Source organism: Salmo trutta, chromosome 3, assembly GCF_901001165.1.
Source record: "Salmo trutta chromosome 3, fSalTru1.1, whole genome shotgun sequence".
In the NCBI taxonomy this organism is placed as follows: domain Eukaryota; kingdom Metazoa; phylum Chordata; class Actinopteri; order Salmoniformes; family Salmonidae; genus Salmo; species Salmo trutta.
In genome coordinates this window covers 64,153,695-64,172,314 of record NC_042959.1, presented here as the reverse complement: position 1 = coordinate 64,172,314, position 18,620 = coordinate 64,153,695, and the positions used below count along the sequence as shown (strand labels likewise).

The following is an 18,620-nucleotide window of genomic DNA, read 5'->3' as shown; positions in this document are numbered from 1 at the left end:
TCTGTCTCCTAGAGATGAACGTACTTTAGTGTGAAAAATGCAAATCAATCCCAGAACAACAGCAAAGGACCTTGTGAAGATGCTGGAGGAAACAGGTACAAAAGTATCCATATCCACTGTAAAATGAGTCCTATATCGATATAACCTGTAAAGTCCCTTAGCAAGGAAGAAGCCATTGCTCCAAAACCTCCATAAAAATGCAAACTACGGTTTGCAACCGCACATGGGGACAATGTTCGTACTTTTTGGAGAAATGTCCTCTGGTCTGATGAAACAAAAATAGAACTGTTTGGCCATAATGACCATTGTTATGTTTGGAGGAAAAAGGGGGACTCTTGCAAGCCGAAGAACACCATCCCAACCGTGAAGCATGGGTTTAGCAGCATCATGTTGTGGGGGTGCATTGCTGCAGGAGGGACTGCTGCACTTCACAAAATAGATGGCTTCATGAAAGAGGAAAATGATGTGGATATATTGAAGGAACATCTCAAGACATCAGTCAGGAATTTAAAGCTTGGTCGCAAATGGGTCTTCCAAATGGACAATGACGCCAAGCATACTGCCAAAGTTGTGGCAAAATGGCTTAAGGACAACATAGTCAAGGTATTGGAGTGGCCTTCACAAAGCCCTGACCTCAATCCCATAGAAAATTTGAGGGGCAGAACTGAAAAAGGGTGTGAGAGTAAGGAGGCCTACGAACCTGACTCAGTTACAGGAGGCCTACGAACCTGACTCAGTCAAACCAAATAACTTCCCCTTCCCACCCTTATGAACTCTTACCTTACTCTAAACAACTAAACTGAAAGAAATTCCCTAATTTAAGCTACATTTTTTACTGCTAATTGTTTCAACATCAAGAAAATACAACAAATAATGTAGTAAAAGTATTTACATGTGTTTTAAAATCTTTATTTGATAATAAAATATGACTGAAGCCTTAAAGAATATAGTGTAAATGTGACAGAGAATACTCACTTTTGAAACATTGCTGAGACATAGACAAATGTGCATACACCAACTGTCTGCTTGAGTGAAAGAGGCAGAATTGCATAGCAACAGAGTAAATATCCTTTACCATTGTGACATGGAAAAGATGCAGGGTAAAACTCAGTGGAGTAAATGCCCTATAACTTGTCAAGGACAATCCAAATATGACCCCATTTGTTTGATGCAAAAAGTACACTTTAGTTAATTAAATATTGTAATATACACAAGTTAAAGCATTTTATATATTGTATTGTATGTTCAGTATTTTATGTCACATGCAAAATATACAAATCAACCAATTCCTAGGTTTTGCAATCCCATAGGAAGTACAGACTTACTAGCTGTATTTCTTACTTACTATATTGGAATCATTAGTTATCATGTGTTGATTATTTGTAATAATTTTAAGTACAGACTTACTATTTTAGCTACTTACTATATTGGAATCATTGATTGTCACTTGTTGATTATTAGTTATTGTCACATCCTGACCATAGTAAGATATTGTTTTCTATGGTAGAGTAGGTCAGGGCGTGACAGGGGGTGTTTTGTGTTTTTCTATGTTTAAGTTCTAGGTTTCTATTTCGTTTTTTTGGGGGATGATCTCCAATTAGAGGCAGCTGGTCCTCGTTGTCTCTAATTGGAGATCATATTTAAGTAGGGTTTTTTCCCACCTGTGTATGTGGGCAGGTATTTTCCGTTTAGTCTCTGTACCTGCCAGAACTGTATTCTGATCGTTTGCCTTTTGTTATTTTGTCTTTAGTGTTTTTGAGTTAATAAATATCATAATGAGCACTCAACACGCTGCGTTTTGGTCCCCTCTATACGACAGCCGTTACAGTTATAATTCCATTACATCATTTGTTTAATAAATCAGTATGACAAAGTTTGGTCCTGACTATAATGCTTACCATCAAAATAACCATACCGTTTTAAAGTAAATCTACAATTGGATTATCTCATAAGTACATTTCTTTAGCTAAACTATTGTAATTTCCATCAGGATGACATTAGGGTTGGTAATATACAAGGCACAAACATTTACCATACATTAATATAATCTCTCTGGTAAATCATCGTAGGTCATCGGGCTTTATAGACTGTTGTTAGCTATATGTTTAGGTTCTAATGTCGTTCAGTGAATCAACCACAACATAAGAGCCATGACGATGATCGATGGGGTAGACACCAGTCCAGAGGAGAAGTCAAAGAGGCTGGAAGAAAAAGGGCAGAATTATCAACCTTTCTCCAAATGAATGAGTCATTATAAATGCTTTTAAATGATTATCAATTATTATAATGCTTATGCTTTCAACGTTTGTACATGCTGGAATCCTCATGTATGTATGTACACCACTTATAGTTTAATCAATATGCTTAATCTATGGGAATTATCTTTCAAATGAGTTCCTTCAAACAAAGATTGATAAAGGTTTAAATACCCATTTTATTAATCTGTTGTACGTGGGACTGTTGTTGTTGTTGTTGGGGATACCCTTTGAAAAGAGAATAGTGTTTGCAGACTATTGCAAAGAGGCAATTTTTCATCAGTAGAGTAGATAGCACTAAAGAACAGATATCCTAGAGTGCTTGTTGTGGATGGCAGCATGGGATATTGTGATTTGTTTCTTATACAATTTATCATTTGTTTTATTTACAATTTAAAAACGACCAGAACAGAACAAATACACTATGATCATGAAAAATACGAGAACACAGAAGAAGCAAAATTAAACATTATTATGTTGAAGGGGAGATAAACCCAGACCTCAACCCATAGTTCAAAGCAAACTGTCGGATGTGGTCTGCAATTTATGCAACATCCACAGAATATTACATTTGTGTTAAAAATACAACAATTATTACACATATAAGGCTCATTTGAGTCTGGGATTAGAAAGATTGTACCTGGCTGAACATGGGCCCTCCTCCCGCTTGCTGGGCAACAGGGTGAAGTCCTGTGGTGGTGGAGTGGGACAGGGGAGTAAGTTGTTACCGGCATACTGCAGACTGGAGATATCTGGAGACAAAACAGCAAATGATCATAGTGTATTTGTTTTGATCTGGTCATTTTGAAATTGTAAATGAAACAAATGATAAATTACGTAAGAAAAAAAGATTCTAGGATTTATTTTCTGAGAGTTGGTGCAAAACATCAATCCAAAATAATTGCTGAAGTTTAGTTTATTTAACCCGTCACCATGACCACTCATTGGAGGAAGAAGTTATTATTTATGATAAAACAATTATAATTATTATTTAAATGTATTATCATTTTTTTGCTACTTTTAATTTCAACACAACATTTTAAGAATAACCCCGCATAAACTGTAAGTATGATCTGATTTTAATAGCTGACCTTGCATGGAGGTGAGGAAGAAGAAGATGTCTCCACCCTTGAGGAAGCCTTTGTCCTTGATGTCCAAAATGGACATAAAATAGCCGTAGCCCCGTCTGTTGGTCGTGTAGATTGAGTCATTGCCCTCTTGTTTGTAAAAGGTTCCATTTTTGCCAGGGTTGTCCCAAAATAAATACTTTTTCACACGTAATAAATGTAAAAAGTTAATACTCAAGGTTGTTTATGATGATATAATATGTTCATTTGAAACTGCACAGAAATAATCTTATGGGTATACAATCTCATTCTAATAATGTAAAGCTGTTTGACTCACTATAGTCTATCTGTTCAGGATCAGTTGAGATGCTGTTCTGCTTGGACATACGTAGCTGGATGTTTGGGTTCTGGTCCATCAGCAGAAACGTTATCTGTCTCCATGGGCAGGGCCACTGGAGCTGGTCATCATATTTACCAGACAGGAGGCGTGCATAGACTCCAATATAACTTGATCTCAGAACAACCATCAGCTGATAGGCGTAGCCGTCTCTGGAGTAGTGTCTTGGACTGAATAGCCAGGTGTCAGTGTTCTTTGCAACATTCTCAAAGTCTCTAATCTGCCAGGTGTGATGGGGGCATTCTGTCTCTGACAGGTTGATGTCATCGATGGAAACCCCGCCTGTAGATGGTCCTGCTCCTTTACGCACCTCAAACTCCACCTGGAAGGTTTTGGTGGCGTTCAGGGACACGTGGAGGAGCTGCCAGTAAGATGCTGGGGAACCTGGTGGATGAAATTGTGAGTTTCTGTTAAAGTCCAATACCTTATCAGTGATTTAACAGCTGTCATATTCTGGCATCCCATGGCTGGTTTAATGTAGACTTTACATGAGTGACCATAGCTCTTGCATGTTCAGTGTAAGAGAGATGTTTTTAGATAGTTAGCCATTGTTATTAAACACATTGGATCCGATCTTTGCCCAAGCCCTTGAAGGATACTCTGCACCAACTCTGACCACATTTTATTCCTTGTAGTGATGTCTTTTTTTCAATATAGTCATGACTTACATGCCTTACTCAGAGATGACACTAACTGTGATCTGGCCGATGAGGCAGACAGTTCCATTAGGGTCTCTCTCATCACGATACCCAGATGTTGAACTGGTCTGACTCATTACCACTGTGGTAGTGGTAGAACTGTAGACACTGGACACCGCACTTCCTGCTGGGAGTAATCTCCCTGCTGTCCAGCCAGGCTGTGTCCCCCTCCTGGCCTGACGCTGCTCTGGCATGCATGAAAAAAACAGTACCTTGGGAAAATATGAATTCCTTTAAGTGGGATTCAGTCAATTTTAATATAACATTTCAATGTACAGTATGCATTATTGTATAGGTTCAATATAGACCAGTTACCGTAGCGAGGGTGTGGGCTTCTATATTTTGAAGCAAGATGTACATATTGTGTTAATTACTGTGTTAAGGACTGAAATTATTACACTTTATTCTATTGCATTTTGTAGCAAATACATTGTACATACCCATAGAAGGATGTATATATCCACCTAAGAAAACTTAAAGCAACTAAAACACCAAAATGTATAAAACACCAATAAACACATGATAAACCACATGTTTGATCTACCTCATTTCCAGTTGGTTGAAATCTTATTCAGTGTTATGGCTTTACACTCCCTGATATATTGTGAATAAGAGTTGCCTATCTAACAGAGCACAGAGGGTGTTCTTTAACATAATCCAGGTAGAATCAGGAATTCCCCAGGGCAGCTGTCTAGGCCCCTAACTTTTTTCAATCTTTACTAACAACATGCCACTAGCTTTGAGTAAAGCCAGTGTGTGTATGTGGATGACTCAACATTATACACGTCAGCTACTACAGTGACTGAAATCACCTCAACACTTAACAAAGAGGTGCAGTTAATTTCAGAATGGGTGGTGTCATGACGTGGCCCTTTCTGGGTGTATATCATGGCTTCCCCCTCTCTCACTCTTTCTCCTAACCCAGGTTTATTACCTCAGGTCATAAATACCAGGTAGAAATTACCATGCAGTATTGAGGGATAGAGTCTCCCAGAACAGAGACATGGCCAAACTCCTAATCCCCAAAATTGGAGATTTAAACAATATTGCTTCTTTTGAGAATGTGTGAATAGTCTGTGGGCATTTGAGGGACAGTTATGACGAGGGTGTTTTATTTTTGTGATCTCATGAAGGACAGGAAACACACATAACGGTGTCTCTTAAAGTGTAAATTTCCCAGCTGTCAGGTTTACATCTAAATATTGTGAAAAGTATGTGATTAAACATGAAACTATTTGTGAAAAGATGTAATGTGATATTAACCTTCTAAATGAGAGTATGGATTTTCATATAAAGATTAACTAGTCAGTGGCCACGCCCCCGTGAGCCCAGACATCACATTAGGTGTCATGGACTGTCCTTTTCTACTGTTATGTATAAAACCCACTCCTGGTGAAATTCACATCAGACCATGCAAAACCAGGTGTAAGCTAAGGTTGCAAATGGTTGAATTTCTAAGACCAAAACATGCCAGGTGACACTGGTCTGTGAAGTGGTTTAAACTACAACTCTACCAAAGGACAAGACTCTTCCACGTGGAGTATTGGCTACACGGCTGGAAATGGTTCAACTCTGAGACTATCGATCCCTACAGAATAAGAGCAAATCTTAGACGTATAATTACTAGTCTGCAGCTAGAAATCATGTAAGTCTAGGACGAGAATACAGACAACCTCTGAAACATCTAATCTATGAGAACATTCCCGAATGGTACTCTGTAACCATGAGTTACTTTGATCTTCAGGGAAACACAACCAGAGAGACTCTGATGAACACTCCAGGAGACGGACCAGATTCCAACAGAGTAGACAACAACGACATACGGGTGTAAATATATACTTGCAATTATTCTCGAATGAGCGGCCGTTCATGTGCGAAAGATTAGCATTTGAATGAATATAAATATAGACTGTGTGTAATGAATCCATTTTGTCTATCCCGCTCTTTCTCAGTCCCACCCCTTCCCTTTTGTCTACCAAGCTGTAATATCAGCTTAGCCCACTAGGGACTTTTTCCATCATTGTTAGTAACCGATACGGTTTGTTAGTTATGTATTTCTGTGATTATTTAGTTAGTTAGTTAGTAAATAAATAATTAAGCCAATTTGTACATTGCTGATTCATAATTAATGCTAGGGTTTGTGCAGATAACCAATAATTTTACGACATTCAGATGAGACTGATAGAAGGTAAAGAATAATTAATGATTGACTACTATTGATATAAAAGATCTTCAGATCTTTAAGAGTGGATTCGGGGGGGAACAAAATGGCGCCGTAGAGAGAACACGGTGTTTCAGCGAGCTCACGCGGTATTCGTAAATTTATCTTCTTACATTAATCTCCTAGCTTGAAAAAGTGGTAGAATTGGCTAAATAAGTTACCCTACAATGAGTCTTGGCGACTATTTCTCAAAAATCTCCGACAACATGCCCAACAGAGCTACTAAGAAGTCGACCAAAACCGCCATCCCTGTAGAGGTGCAGGAGGAGCTAACTAACGTTAGCGAATCTAACAACATTGCGGATCCAGGCACAATGGACCTGGTGATTCAAAGGATGACAGATAACATTACTAAAGTGATCGATGTTAAGATAAGAACGGTCCTGGAAGCAATAGCAGGCCATTCAGCTGAACTACAGAGGGTTGTCAAACGTGTTGATGAGGCGGAAGGAAGAATTGCTACTGTGGAAACTTCAACTACATCCATGGACACTAAGATAAAAGCACTTGAGAAGCAGGTGCGCGAAATGGCGGAGCACATTGACGACTTGGATAATCGAGGACGCAGATGCAATATCCGTGTTGTGGCACTCCCGGAAAATTCTGAAGGGACACGTTCAGTAAAATCTTTTGAGGAATGGATCCCTGGCTACCTACAAATGGACACTAAGGCTGGTCGTGTGAAGCTAGACAGAGCACATCGCTCTCAAGCACCGATACCCGGTCCCAATCAGCGCCCACGACCAGTGGTTATAAAGTTCCACAACTTTACCGACAAGCAGCGCGTCATGGATGCGGCTAGAAACATCGGTTCTGACGGTAGTCAACGTAAAGGTCCAAAGGTCTCATTCTTCAATGATTATTCCACAGCGGTTGTACGAAGGCGCAAAGCGTTTGATGAGGTGAAGGCTCGACTCAAGAGAATGAAGATCGACTACGCACTGCTGTACCCGGCCACATTGAAGATTATGGTCAACGGATCGCCTAAAAAACTCTACACATCTGAAGAGGCTGCTGCGTTTATTGACTCTCTCGGGTAAATAACCTTAAGCTGCACCTCCGCAGCATTGGATAACGTCTTATTTTATTTTGAATCTGATCATGAAACAGTGATGTAAGTTCTCATGTGCTCCTGTTCAGTAATATTCGTATCGGTATTATTTTTCTTGCTAAAGTAACTGCCGCCGTAGCTCAGATTGAGATATGTGTGAACCTATATTGGTGCCCAGGCTTGGTTTTAGGTGGAAGAGCCTCAATCTTCTTCTATTGATTTTAATTTCCAAATATATAAAGGATGAGGCTATTGAGTGGCAATGCGGACTTAAGAGTCTACATTGGAAAGTTGAAATCCCCTGCATGTCAGCTAGTGGGAAAACCCCCTTTTGGATTTTTACATGTTTCATTTTTGGGTTTTGTATAGTTCGAGTTCAGGGTTCATATTGTTTGTTTACGCTCAGTGAGATAGAGGAGAGTTCAACACATGGAAAAAGGTACCACCCCATTTTTACAGTAGGACTCAGTCTGGATATTGAATGGTCAAAGCGCAATGGCAGGTAACAGACTACGTGTATGTACATGGAACATTAGAGGGAGCAATAACCCCATTAAAAGGAAGAAGATACTATCCTTTTTGAAAAAAGAAAATATTGATATTGCCCTGTTACAAGAAACCCATTTGAATGATAAGGAGCATCTGAAATTACAACAAGGGGGGTTTGGTCAAGTGTTTTTCTCATCATTTACATCCAGAAGTAGAGGTGTAGCAATTCTTGTGAAAAAGAACCTACCACTTAAGGTCTTGAAGTGTGTGAAAGATAAATTGGGTCGCTTTGTTATAATTAATGGTACTTTACAAGGGCAGAGCATTTCCATAATGAATATTTACTTCCCCCTGCCCACCCCCCTGACTTCCTCACTAAGGTATTTCTAGACTTTTCAGAATTAAACTCAGACACTGCAGTGGTCGGAGGGGATTTTAATTGTTTGTTGAACCCCCTTATTGATAAGCTTCCCAGTGGTATAGCCTCACTCTCTCCTCAAGCTAAGTCACTTACAGCCATTTGTGATGATCTGGGGTATGCTGATGTTTGGAGAGCTTTTCATCCCTCCAACAGAGAGTTCACTTTTTTCTCTGCACCTCATGGATGTCAGACTAGAATAGATTACTTTTTTATGCCCAGGACGTCGCTGCAGTCTGTTTTATCCGCTAGGATAGGAAGCATAGTCATATCTGATCATGCGGAGGTGATCCTGGACATAAAACTCAACGGGGCATTCAATCAGTCAAGACATTGGAGGTTGAATACAACCATTCTTAAAGACCATACATTCACATCATATTTTATTACAGAGTTTAAAGCATTTTTCTCTATTAACTCTCAATCAACAGATAACCCCTCACTCCTTTGGGAAACCTGTAAGGCGTACGCCAGGGGTCTGATTATGTCATACGCAGCCACTAAGAGGCGGAAAAAGCGTGAAAAGCAAAAAACACTAGAGGGTGAATTGGGAACTAAAGAGAAGGACTACATTAAAACTCCCACTCCTGTCCTATTAAAGGAAATATCAGTCATTAGATCAACGCTGGACTCCCTCCTAACACAGGACGCTGAAAAGAAAATGAGATTTGTCAAGCAAAAGCTATATGAACATGGCGATAAGCCAGGAAAGTACTTGGCGTACCTAGCTAAAAAGAGAGCTGACTCACAGTCAATTGCGGCTATTACTGATTCTGATGGCAATCATCTATATGAAAATAAATTGATAAATGACTCATTTAAGACATTTTATGCAAATCTTTACGCCTCAGAACTGCCAAATGACGCACCCAAGTTAATGGAGAACTTATTTTCTAAGATTGAGCTCCCTACTATCTCCGAAGAACAGAAGTCTCTCCTTAATGCCCCTATTACTGAGGAAGAGATAATGTCCGCAATTAAGAATCTGCAAAAGGCCCCAGGACCGGACGGGTTTTGTAGTGAGTTCTATAAAGAGTTCCATGGCCTGATCCTTGAGCCATTGCGTGATATGTTTAACCACTCATTTTCAAATGACCAGCTCCCCCAAACGCTGCGAGAAGCCAACATATCACTTATTCTCAAAAAGGGAAAATGTCCAGAGTCTTGTTCCTCGTACAGACCAATTTCCCTTCTGAATGTGGATAGAAAATTGCTTTCTAAAATTCTAGCCACAAGATTAGAGGACTCACTGACACTAATTGTGAAAGGAGACCAAACTGGCTTCATTAAGGGACGTAGGTCATGTAACAATGTCAGACGGCTCCTTAATGTAATTGAAGTCTACCAACAAAGTGCTATGGATGGTCTTGTGCTCTCCCTAGATGCTGAGAAAGCATTTGATCGTGTGGAGTGGTCTTACCTATTCTTTGCTCTAAATAAATTTGGTCTGGGGGACAACTTTATAAAATGGGTGAAAGTTTTATATGATGATCCTCAGGCTGCTGTCCTTACTAATGGACTACGGTCAAATAGCTTCTCTATACACAGAGGTACCAGACAGGGCTGTCCTCTGTCCCCCCTCCTATTTGCACTTGTTATGGAACCACTGGCCGAGGCCATCAGGGTAACGCCTGCTATACAGGGGCTGCTCATTGGTGATGTTCACCATAAAATAAGCTTGTATGCTGATGATGTCCTGATATTTATTTATAATCCCGAGACTTCAATCACATCTCTGATTAACATTATTGAGTTATTCAGCGAATTCTCAGGCTACAAGATTAACCTAACTAAATCAGAGGCTATGCCACTTGGTAACCTTCACTCTGTACCTAACACTTCTCCCCCCTTCCCTTTTAAATGGTCTCCCTCAGGTTTTACGTATCTGGGTATATTTGTAACTCCTAAATTCCAACAAATGTACAAAGCCAATTTTGTTCCCTTGTTTGACACAATAAGACAGGATCTGGAGCGCTGGAACTCTCTTCCGATTTCATGGTTGGGTAGAATATCCCTCTTGAAAATGAACATTTTACCTAGGCTACTTTACCCAATCCAAATGATCCCAGTATTACTCTCCAATAAGGTAATAAAGGATGTAAATGGATGGCTAAGTTCCTTTATATGGAGTAAACGCAAGCCAAGACTTAAGATGGCAATATTGCAGCTGCCAAATTCTATGGGTGGCTTGGATCTGCCCAATATCAGGCTCTATCAGTGGTGTGCCCACCTATGTTATATTTCAGACTGGATCACAAACGATGACTCCTCTATTTGGTCAGACGTTGAGACTTCTCTTTCAAAATACCCTTTACAGGACCTTTTGTTTTTCACAAGTTTCAAGTCTGTAAAAGATCGCTGTAACAACCCCATTACACTTAACACACTCAAAGTATGGAGGTCAGTTCAACGTTTCCTGGGAAGGTCCAAACTAACCTCTGCTCTTACCCCAATTCTTAACAACCCAGATTTTGTCCCAGGATTGCTGGATGCTGGCTTTAACGTTTGGCTTAATAAGGGCATACGCAGACTAAAGGACTTATTTGCGGATAAGATTTTATTGTCATTTGAGCAGATGGTCGAGAAATATCAACTCCCAAAGCAGGACTTTTTCCGTTTCCTACAAGTAAGACACTATATTCTGAAGAGCACCACCTTAATTGGTAACCCTGATATGTCTGTCATTGAAAGAATGCTTTTTTCCCCACAAAGGAAAATTTCTGTAAGTCTGTTTTATGATGCTTTAAGGTCCTTTTCCGCTGTCGACACACAGAGTGTGGGAGAAAGAACTGTCTGTTACCATTGACGAAGAGATGTGGGAGGACATTTGGAAATATGCAAAAACAATATCTATATGTAATCGTACTAGAGCAATTCAATTAAGAATAATACACAGATTGCATATATCCCCAAATCGCAGACATGCATTTAGCCCCTCTTCCTCCTCTCCTCAGTGTCTCAAATGTAAAACTGATACAGGCACCCTAACACATTGTTTATGGTCATGTCCCAAAATACAAAGATATTGGTCTGGTGTTCTGCAAGAGATTGAAAAGATCCTAGGGGTCGATCTAGAATTGGACCCAGTTTCTCTACTGTTAGGTCTCCCTAGTAGGCATGTAACTTCTGTGGGTAAGAGGAGGCTTTACAACATCCTCACCTTCGCAGCGAGAAAAAACATACTTTTACAGTGGATTAGTGATAAGGTTCCCTCTATTAAAGATTGGCATAAGATACTATTTGAATGGGTGCCGCTGGAATATCTGACATGTACATTGCACTCTAAGACAGATCAGTTCTACAAAGTATGGGAACCTTACGTAAATTACCTAGAACCTGAAGTATCAGCTATTATGCTGCAAGGATTCTCTTAGAATGGTGATCTATGTATTCCAGAATTACACTGTACGGTCCGTGTGGGGAACTCAACTTCTTGGTTTAAACTGAGCATTTTATTTTATTTTATTTATTTATTATGTCTTTATTGTTATTTTTTTCTGTTTATGTTTGTTTAAAGTGTATGTATTGAGAGACGCAATGAGGGGGATGGGGTGAGAGAAGCGCTGAGCGGGGAGAGGGAAATGGTGGGTGTGTGTGTACGTGCGTGCATACATACGGATATGTGTAAGCGAGTGCTGTTTTTTTTTGCCTTGTCTTTGTTGTTGTATCTCTTAATATGGGTGAAAATTGTGAAACTCCAATAAAAATACTGTTACAGAAGAGTGGATTCGGGAGATCGTCTCTCTATATAAACTAATGCTTTCGTGGTGCCCCAGGTTATTAATGGTTTAATTGTTACATGGTTTAATTCAATCACATAATCAATTAAACGTTAGGTAATCGATTTGAAAATAGCATGGCATCTCATTTAATCATACTAGAGACACGACAGTGGCAACGAATAAGTTAGTCCTAAATATTTGAAAAAAACGAAAGCTTAAACCGCTCAACTAAATCGTAATTAATAATGTGGGAATTGAGCAAGTTGAGGTGACTAAACTGCTTGGAGTAACCCTAGATTGTAAACTGTCATGGTCAAACATATTGATACAACAGCTAAGATGGGGAGAAGTCAGTCCATAATAAATACCCCACAAGACATACCACAAGAGGTCTCTTCACAGTCCCCAAGTCCAGAACAGATTATGGGAGGCATACAGTACTACATAGAGCCATGACTACATGGAACTCTATACCACATTAAGTAACTCATGCAAGCCTTGGCAGCAGCTAATGGGCATCCATAATAAATAAAAATACAAATGAAATGGTCTCACTAATAACTTGTCACAAGTTTGAATGACACTGAGGGGCAGTGTTGTTACAGCTAATGCCGGTTTGCAGGTGTTTGTACACATGCATATACACACACTCTCATTCAAATGCACGCAGGTGCACATACACGGACACACACACATGTAAATAGTGCAATACATGCACTCAAACATATTCAGTTGAACTTTCTGTTATGATTTGTGTGTCCTTTTTTTATTGCATTATTGTTTTCTGTTTTCCTTTGTCTTTCTCTTTTGTTCCTTTTGTTGGTTGTTGGTGGATGGGGGGGGGATTGGTGGAGGCCTGGAGGTTGGGAGCTTGGGCTGGTGGCTGATGGATCGCTGGTTTGGGTCCCCGTTTTTGACCTTGTGGGAGATCTGTCGATGTGCCCTTGAGCAGGGCGTTGACCCTGGTTGCTTCTGTGTGTCTCTCTGGATGTGAGTCTGTTAGATGACTAATGTGATGTAGTTATTGAGCGGCTTCACTGCAAGTATATTGTATGTCCTAAATATTAAAAAAATATATATAATAATAATTATAAATATATATAAAAACGTAACGTGTTACAAAATCTTACCATTAGTGCCCAGGTTGCTGTGGTTGGTATAGGGACCCCCTGCAGCCTGTGTCACTCTCTCCCAGCCATTTTCACTGCCTTTCTCCGCACTCCGAGAGCAGCGACTCATCCCACACAATCCGCTATTGGAAAAACTGCAACTTTCCTTAAATGCAACAGATGCATCTACACCGTGAAACAAAAATATTACCGTCTGTTCTCAATGTCGATTTAAGCCCTGAATCGGGTGTTCACATGCAGAATTATAACCTTACAGAAATGACTTTGACAAATGGTTGGAGAAGAGACTTTCATACTCAGTTAGGTAAAGATCTGCGTTTTGGAATACCATAAGATACAGTATATATCCCTTGCACTTACATGCACAATAAACTATACACTTCAACAGTTGTTATGGTTATGTTTGTAAGGTTTGAATTCCGGTTAAGGTTCGAGGTAGTATACCTCTAAATACCATATCTAGATCCGTACAGTACCATACTCTTATTGTAAAGCATTAGTGTTATCAACAGACATTCTGACAGAGCTATCCAACACTTACTACAACTGTACATTCGATTCAGCTTCAAGACATCATTGGAGCTCATTTCCAGCCTTTGGCCAATCACTTCCTGGAACTCTGGTTGCTTAGTGATGATAGTGGATCCGTTGCCATTGGTGAAGGCATCTTTGCTGTAGTGCATCACTGAGTAGTAGTCATACGGAGTACCCAGGGTGGTGGTGTCATTTTCACTGTACTTATTAAAGTTGTTTTGGTATCCTGAAAGCAAAAAAATATTATATGACGTAACTAATGATAATAGTGATAATTGTAATTTTCATTGTAATTTAGTACATTTGTAAATTGTAAAGGGACATTCATTTGTAGACCACAAAGTGCATGAAATAATAATAAAAATGATAATTTAACAAACAAATGTTAGGTTCATGTTGAAATAAATAATAAAGCATATAACCATATCGTAAAAACACAGATCAGAGACTAGAAGGAAGGGTGGGACAGCTGGTAGAGAATAGTTTGAGCAGCCCTGAGATTATTAAATGGTTTCATGGTTTTATTTGTAGTCAAACATTGAATTCAGAGGTAGTGGTACTGGATTGATTCAAACTGTATATTATACATTTCCCCCTTTTCTCTAATATGAGGACTTAGAACTGTACAGTATTCATACACTACACATCATTAATGTTCATCTGAAGCAGTAGATGCCTGAACAATCCCACATTAAAGCTAGAATCTAAAAACTAGACAAATAATAAATAACCGTTGTTTAGTTGGGAAAAACATTGCGTCAAACCTTCTAGGATGTTTTCATTGACAATGGTTACATATTCATCCCTGTCATATCTGGACTGCTCATGATTGAAGCCCAGAGCATGTAGAAGCTCATGTTCCACGATGGCGATAATACCACAGTTCTGTCCAATGGAAACAACCTGTCCATTTGGAAACGTTCTCCCTACATAGGAATAGCACCTACCAGGGATAGACATGTTAACACAAAACACATACCATGTAATTAATTGTTGATTAGCAAATATCTACCAAATGTTCCACCAGTACGTCTTACCCTGTACGTTTCTCAATTGTCAGGTAGTACATCTCAGAGTCTCTGGGCTGGAAGTCCATGCATGTTTTCAGCCTGAACTGGTCAAAGGCTCGCAGAATGATTCCTTTAGTGTTCATATCTGTGCAAATAGAAAATACAGTGACCACATTAGAAAGATCAGCAATGTGATAAAAAATAAATATTATACATCAGTGAACTGGAATTGAAGAAGTGACTTTTCTGCTTACAGCATAGATGCTACAGTTGTATGATATTTGATACAAGGTAGTCAAAATCAGAATCCCATGTCTTTACTCACCAAGACTTGAGTATAAAAGATAAGGAACTGGAGACTGCCAGCGTTTGTTATCCCCCAGAATGCCATTCCTCTGAAATTTCTGGAACAATACGGTTTGGTTAACCCACGTTCCTCAGATGTCGACTTTATCATTTAAAACATATAAATAATGTAAACCATTGCTGTACCCACCTCCATCATGTCCCCTTCACGTAAACATAAGTCTGAAGAAAACCGATATGGGTTAATAAGTAATATGTTATTAAAATATTAAGTGACTTTCTATAAATCTGTATTTTTTCAACACAACTGTGACAAATATGTGTTTTATTCATGCGTTATGTACTGTATAATTAATACTTTGCATATGTTTTTATTTAAGCTCAACCTTACCTTTGTTTATTTTGTCAATACCCAACCCTTCGAAAAGGAAAAAGAAGTCAACAATATTAATGGTAAGCACCATATACATAAACACCTGCTACAGTATAAGTATGTTCATAAAATGTTTTAAATAATACAACTTAGGTCCATAGACTGTAGTCAGTACCTTTTATTTTCATTTACAATATCCAGACCTACCTGTGACCTTGGGAACAGCCTGGGAGAATGATATATAATACATTTTAAGATAAGAAATGATCAAAACCATAATTCTAAACATTTATTTTATCTTTAGATTTACGGTTTTGCATAACTTGCATATTATTTTCTCACAATACAATAAATTATATTCTATCAAATTAAACATAGTTATTTTAACATATTGAGCTACAGATATAAATTAGAGTAGGCCTTCTAAAAAAATAAAAATATTTGGAAAGTATCCTTTACTTACCCCAGCCAAAACTTGTGAGACAGCTAAGCTCACAACAAGACAGGCATGGATATATATTCTCTCTGGATATCCTTTCCAGGGTGAAGGTCACTAGCAGTAACAACAAATCAGATAATCATTGGAACCCATTATATGTGTTTAAATTAAAATCAAATAAAAAATGTTTCAATGGAACTCAAAAGGGTTCTCCTATGGGGACAGCTGAAGAACCCTTTTGAAACCCTTTTACTAAGAGTGTAGTTCTAATCTGATGAAGCACCATGAAGTTAGAAGCTGTTTTTGGGTCTGGACCACTGCCTAACACCACTATTTTATTATTAAATAACCATGGCACACTCAGGAAGAAATACATTAGATAAGGAATTGTTCAACTTAAACCATTTACTTCACTACTTGTGTCAAAAAGTTTTTTAGGTTCCGCTAACAACAGACAAAGGCAGGATGCAGACGGTCAAAGTTACAGTTTCTTAAATTATTTTGTTTATAAAAAAAATGTTGTTATAGGTTTGCGGCAACACAGGACACACACAAGGAAAAAGTAGGCCCCAGCACACACTTACCCTACATGCCAAGGTTCATAGTAACCCGCAGGTTGGCCTTAGCAACCCGTCAGCCGTGCTACCCCCCAGCCGTTGGTTCGGCTGGGGGGTAGCAAAAACCCTTGAATGAGTAGGCGTGTTCAAACTTTTGACTGGTACTGTATATACTGGATATACACATATCAGCCCGTTTCTTAGGTAGAGCACCCCGTTCACGAAAATGGATTGCTCCTACAAACAGTGAGTCATGTGGCTGTGGCTTGCTACTCTATATAAAGTAGGCAGACAGGCATCGAGGCATTCAGTTACGTTAGAATGCACAAAACAGGTGGCCTAAATGTCTTTGAGCATGGTATGGTCATCGGTGACAGGCGTTCCAGATCCAGTATCTTAAAGACAACCTCCCCCCTGGGCTTTTTTCACACGACACTGTCTAGGGTTTACCGAGAATGGTGCGAAAACAGCTCGTTAATGAGAGGTTGAAGGAGAATGTCAAGAGTGATACAAGCTAACAGGCGGGCCACAAATGGACAAATAACGGTGCAGTACAACAGTGGTGTGCAGAATGGCATCTCGGAACGCAGTACTTGTCGATCCTTGTCACGGATGGGCTATTGCAACAGATGACCACACTGGGTTCCACTCCTATCAGCTAAAAACAAGAAGAAGCGGCTCGAGTGGGCACGCGATCACCAACACTGGACAATTGAGGAGTGGAATAACATCGCCTGGAACATGACAGCAAGTTCAGTTTACTTCAGTGGCCTGGTCAGTCCCCAGAGCTCAACCCAATAGAGCGTCTTTGGGATAAGATGGAACGGCCTGTTAGCAGCAAAAATGTACCACCGTCCAATCTGCAGCAACTGCGTGACGCCATCGTGTCAGCATGGACAAACATCCCTGTGGAATGTTTCCGACATTTTGTAGAATGCCCCAAAGAAATCAGTCTGTTCTGGAGGCAAAGGGGGGTCCGACTTGGTACTAGATGGGTGTACCTAATAAACTGGCTGGTGAGTGTGTGTTTATATGGTGTCATCGAGGGTCCTAATATTGTGTCTGTGTTTGAAAGTTTCTTGCATCTGAGGCTTTTCTCTTTTATTTTCTTTGTTTCTTTGTCTATTCACCGATGCATTGTTGCCTATGGTGGCCTCTGTGATGACTGTAACCGGGTTTCTCAATCTCTGGATACACTGACTCAATACTCTACATATCCTGACAACATATACTGACACCTCTGAATGGTTTTCAGGGTCAAGTGAGGAATCAGGTACCATGGGACTGCTTGTCTGGCACAGTATTCCTGTTGCAAACCATGTAAATGTTTTACAAAATTATTTTAATCTGAGAATAAACAATAATCGTAGGAACATGTAAACATTGTCAGTGCTGGAGAGACTGAAACCAGCACACAGAGAAGATGACAAAAGACACCAGGCTTAACTCAAGCAGTCTCCACCAGCGCTATCTCCACCGTTACCTAGGAAGAAGGGAGCTGCTACCGAGAGAGACTAAGACCTTTTCTCGGGAAGAGCCGAACAAAGGCCCTGCTCGGGGTGAGTCGAACGATGGTCAACCTCCACTCTCTAGTCAACGCAAAAGCGGAGTTTGACTTTCGTCTTTTGTGAGTGTGTATTTGGTAATTTTTTTTATAGATTGTGTTATTAATCAAGCTCAAGGATCGAGACTTGGGGGTGGGGCTTGATTTGTAGAGTATTGAGTCAGTGTATCCAGTATATATTTCTTATCCAAGACTTATATCTGAGAGATATAAGAACGATCAGGAAACAATTTTAATTTATTTTTTACAGTTTAGTAACTAAAATAATGGGATTAAATATATCTCAATATACACTACCGGTCAAAAGTTTTAGAACAACTACTCATTCAAGGGTTTTTCTTTATTTTTACTATTTTCTACATTGTAGAATAATAGTGAAGACATCAAAA

General features: G+C 39.4%; 1 protein-coding gene across 1 annotated transcript in view; it reads right to left on the bottom strand.

Annotated features, from left to right (window-relative positions):
- Positions 1–15,328, bottom strand: part of LOC115165755 (meprin A subunit beta-like) — a 35,689-nt gene extending 20,361 nt beyond the window's left edge. The window contains exons 1-6 of the mRNA XM_029719103.1: positions 15,318–15,328; positions 15,020–15,137; positions 14,700–14,925; positions 14,421–14,430; positions 13,990–14,238; positions 13,449–13,613 (exon numbers count right to left, since the gene is read on the bottom strand). Of these exons, the coding sequence (XP_029574963.1) occupies positions 13,449–13,613; positions 13,990–14,238; positions 14,421–14,430; positions 14,700–14,925; positions 15,020–15,135 (766 nt within the window). The 5' untranslated portion in view covers positions 15,136–15,137; positions 15,318–15,328. The remainder of the gene's footprint in view (positions 1–13,448; positions 13,614–13,989; positions 14,239–14,420; positions 14,431–14,699; positions 14,926–15,019; positions 15,138–15,317) is intronic.
- Between the last annotated feature and the right edge of the window lie 3,292 nt (positions 15,329–18,620).